General features: G+C 36.8%; 1 protein-coding gene across 1 annotated transcript in view; it reads right to left on the reverse strand.

The window, feature by feature from the left end:
- LOC125145404 (laminin subunit alpha-2-like) overlaps positions 1-4,020 on the reverse strand; it is a gene marked incomplete at its 3' end in the record, with an annotated part of 35,580 nt that extends 31,560 nt beyond the window's left edge. The window contains exon 1 of the mRNA XM_047817969.1: positions 3,854-4,020. Within this exon, the coding sequence (XP_047673925.1) occupies positions 3,854-3,920 (67 nt within the window). The remainder of the gene's footprint in view (positions 1-3,853) is intronic.
- Between the last annotated feature and the right edge of the window lie 582 nt (positions 4,021-4,602).

The following is a 4,602-nucleotide window of genomic DNA, read 5'->3' on the forward strand; positions in this document are numbered from 1 at the left end:
ATAAATAAATAACTAAATAAATAATAATAATAATAATAATAATAATAATAATAATAATAATAATCCTGATAATGGTGTTCCCTCTCACTGATGGAGGAGAGATGCTCAAATGCATACCAATACACACACACACACACACACACACACACACACACACACACACACACACACTCCACCTAATGTAAATCTACCACACATATATAAGATATGCCGAATGCTGAATCATAACAAATGGAAAGACAAAGAGACATTGTGTGCATGTGTGTGTCTAAGAAAGAGGGAGTGAGAGAGAGAGAGAGAGAGAGAGAGAGAGAGAGAGAGAGAGAGAGAGAGAGAGAGAGAGAGAGGTAGGAGGACATGAGGGAGAGAAGGAAGAAGGATGGGGATGAAGAGAAGTTTCCTGCAGAGTTTAATGAATTTCAGAGTTCAAAAAACCACCAATAAAAACACTCACATCCATCTGCATGCCATGTGTGTGTGTGTGTGTGTGTGTGTGTGTGTGTGTGTGTGTGTGTGTGTGTGTGTGTGTGTGTGTGTGTGTGTGTGCGTTTGTATATTTCTGTGTTTGTTTGTTTATGTGTGTGTGTGTGTGTGTGTGTGTGTGTGTGTGTGTGTGTGTGTGTATATATTTCTGTGTTTGCTTGTTTATGTGTGTGTGTGTGTGTGTGTGTGTGTGTGTGTGTGTGTGTGTGTGTGTGTGTGTTCAAGGTGAAATTACTTTCCTGTCCCTCTCCCTCTGGCCGCAGCATGAGGTCCGGTGCTGGCGGTCAAAGGTCAAACATCTGAGTTCAGTTATAAGTCCAGAGTAAAGCAAAAAGAAGATTTTGCTCCTCAGCCATCAAATAGCAGCACCTAGCTTTCTCAGTGCTAACTAGCTAACTGTAAACACAGGTTACAAACACAAAGCGACTTCATGACTATCGAGTTAGAAAAATAACAAACGAGACTATCTGAAGTGATCCATCAATCTAGTCATATAATGTGGAACATGTTAGCTACGTACACTGGGTAACTGTCACCACGCAACAATGCTGCTGAGCACAGCTAAACATAGCTGACTAGCAAAGGGAAAGCCATGTAGCATGTAGCATGTTAGCATGTCAGCTAATCTGACAGGTTACATTACATTCAAAAAACAAAACTGAAATACAGAAGTACCGCAGCTAGCGGGTCTGGATTCTGAATTAGCGACATGCTATTTGTTTTTTTCTAAGTTCATAAATGTTTGCATAAAATGTTTGCAAAAGCTAGCATAACTTACAGTGATATTCTGAGGTAAAACTGTACACAAACACACACACACACACACACACACACACACACACACACACATCCAAGCGAAGTGTGTGTATACAAAAGTTATTGCTGAAAGCTAATAACTAAAAAAAAATTTTTTCTTTTCAGTAAAAAAGAGAGTAAGCAGTATATTTTACAATCTGAAGGACACACTCTCTCTCTCTCTCTCTCTCTCTCTCTCTCTCTCTCTCTTTCTCTCTCTCGAATATGTTGTTGTGTGAAATAAATACATTTGTGAGGCCCTTCATGTTTTTCTCCATTTAACAAACGACGCTGTTTAACATTTCCTCAGTGCTGAGGCGGAGGCCATGTTCCCAGAATTACATATTGATTTTCTCTTTCTGTACTTCCTGTTACTTCTCATTTCTCTCTGCTGAAGACACAAAGGCTCAAGGAGAGAGAGAGAGAGAGAGAGAGAGAGAGAGAGAGAGAGAGAGAGAGAGAGAGATCGTGTGATGTACAACAATAAAAAGCCACAGACACTAATGAGAAGACAAAAAGTTAATCGTTTCTTTTTTCTTGCACACTTGTGTTTTCTTTCTTTCTTTCTTTCTTTCTTTCTTTCTTTCTTTCTTTCTTTCTTTCTTTCTTTAGTATTAGTCTAAAAAAAAAGAATAACGAAGGACGGGTGTAATAGGAGTCTCCAGTGCCAGGGGTGAAGCGTCGTGTCTGATTACTGACAGAAACGACAGAAACGACAGAAACGACTGTCTGACGTAACGTGAGTAAACATTTTAAACGAAAGGACTGAAATGTAAAAAAAAACAGATAAAAAGCATGAGGTGGTGGTGACCATCAGGCTCGGGAGGTCACAGCAACTCCACCTCCTCATGTTCATAAAGTTCCTTAACTACACTACACAAAGAGACAAAGAGAAGCTCCACCTCTTTTTCTGTACACATCATGCATTAAAATCATTTATATATCGATAGAAACAGAAATATAAATATAAACTGAACATTTGATCGCACCAATGTAAACTCCTCAAACTTCATATATATAAATAATTAAAGGTGTTGTTATATACAGCAATGTAACCTTGGTGCGTTTGCTAACACACTGAGTGACTAGCCGATCAATCTCTCTGTCCTGTCACTGCTTTTAAACATCACTAATTTTACTCTGCTGCACAAATTTAGCTTCGCACACTCCTGATAGACATGCTGCTAACACACACACACACACACACACACACACACACACACCTGTTAACATAGCTAAGAGACCTTTGTGTCTTTGTGAGAGAGGGACACTCAACACTTCCGGACATTAGCATTAAAGCTTTAATGATTTTATACATCACTGTATGACTGATAAATGTGTAAATGAAGACATTTTGTTATGAAGATTTCAATATACAAGAAATATCTGTGTGTGTGTGTGTGTGTGTGTGTGTGTGTGTGTGTGTGTGTGTGTGTGTGTGTGTGTGTGTACAAATACTTCGTTACTGTACTTAAGTAGAAATGTCACGTATCTGTACTTTACTTCGCTATTTAAATTTATGACAACTTTCACTTTTACTCCACTACATTTCCGAGATAAAATGTAAACTTTTACACCGTTATATTCCCACTAAACATCTTCGTTACTCGTTACTACAAAATAAAGTCAGAGGAAATGTGTGTGACTGTAATAAGGGAGGTTTGGTGTATCACTGCTCCTAGATTGTATTTGTCTTGTGAATATTAGTTTATTAATGACGTCATTCATCGGACACACTGTTTGTAGAGAACACACACACACACATGAACTGATCTGATACAAGACTGGCATCATTACATCATGCAGAACATTTTGGTGTCCACTTTTACCATTTAATAACACCATAACTTTTGGCTTACTATGTAGTCATATAATATATAATATAAAACTCTTCTTGTTTTAAATTCTCACTGAGGGATAAAACCCCTAAAGATGAAACCCTAGAACTGAGCCTGATCTTATGCCTACTGAAAATCACTGACATTTTACTTTTTACTTTTACTTCAAATACTTAAGTACATTAAATATCAGAAAATGACTTTTGATACTTAAGTACAGTAAATATCAGATACTTTAAGGCTTTTACTTCAGTAATATTCTAAAAGGTGACTTTCACTTCTACTGAAGTCTGTTTCTAGTACGATACCTGTACTTTTACTCAAGTATCGCTTTCTACTACTTTATACAACACTGATATAGAGTATATGTTATATAGAGTATATATTATATAGAGTATATGTTATAGAGTATATATTATAGAGTATATGTTATAGAGTATGTTATAGAGTATATATATGTTTACAGACCAGTTATTACCTAGAGCATGAGGTTTTTCCCGAACAAATTTTTTAAATTTCATTTTTTTAAATAAATACTTTTTATGCCTCTTGAACGTTAAAAAACATTATAATATCACATATTCAGAGAGAGAGAGAGAGAGAGAGAGAGAGAGAGAGAGAGAGAGAGAGAGAGAGAGAGAGAGAGAGAGAGAGAGCACGCGCAAAAAATACAGACAATAAAAAAAAAGAGGAAACAGTAAAAAGTGGATGAGGATGAGTTTGGGGCTGAGACTCACCTCTGTGCTGAGCGGAACTGAGGATGAAGAGCAGCGGAAACAGCGCGAAAACAAGCGGAGACTTCATGGTGAAGTGCGCGCGGTGTCACCGGCTGTGAGCGCGCACAAAGTTCTACTGTAGGGAAAGTTCAGTACGGACAGTCTGTATCTCTGTATCTCTCTCTCTCTCTCTCTCTCTCTCTCTCTCTCTCTCTCTCTCTCTCTGCCCCCCCCCCCCCCCACTGGCGGCGCGCGGGAGGAGCAAAACTATACCTTTACTTTTTACTTTAATTTCACTAAACTTAAACTTTAAAACTTTAATTCTTCAGTTTTAGTAACTCTTTCTTTCTTTCTTTCTTTCTTTCTTTCTTTCTTTCTTTCTATGGAATAATAATGATATTAATCATGCTACTGTACAGTTAACAAACAAACAAATAAATATTATTTTGTAGAATAAATGTTTTCAGTTTGTACAATTATTAAAATGATTAATTTAATGTATATTAAATAAATAAACATAAATAATGTTATGTAGAAAATAAGCTACAAGATTTGCATATTTACATCTTGTGTTAAAGAACAGCTTCACTTTAATATATATATAAGTGTTATAAAAATATAAATCTGTTTGTTCTGGACAATGAGGAGCCTGGCCACGACACGGCATATAACAACTGCACACAATGCCTCTTCAACTTCATATACAGACAGACAGACAGACAGACAGACAAAAAGAAAGAAAGAAAGAAAGAAAGAAAGAAAGAAAGAAA

Source organism: Tachysurus fulvidraco, chromosome 9 (genome assembly GCF_022655615.1).
Source record: "Tachysurus fulvidraco isolate hzauxx_2018 chromosome 9, HZAU_PFXX_2.0, whole genome shotgun sequence".
Classification (NCBI taxonomy): domain Eukaryota; kingdom Metazoa; phylum Chordata; class Actinopteri; order Siluriformes; family Bagridae; genus Tachysurus; species Tachysurus fulvidraco.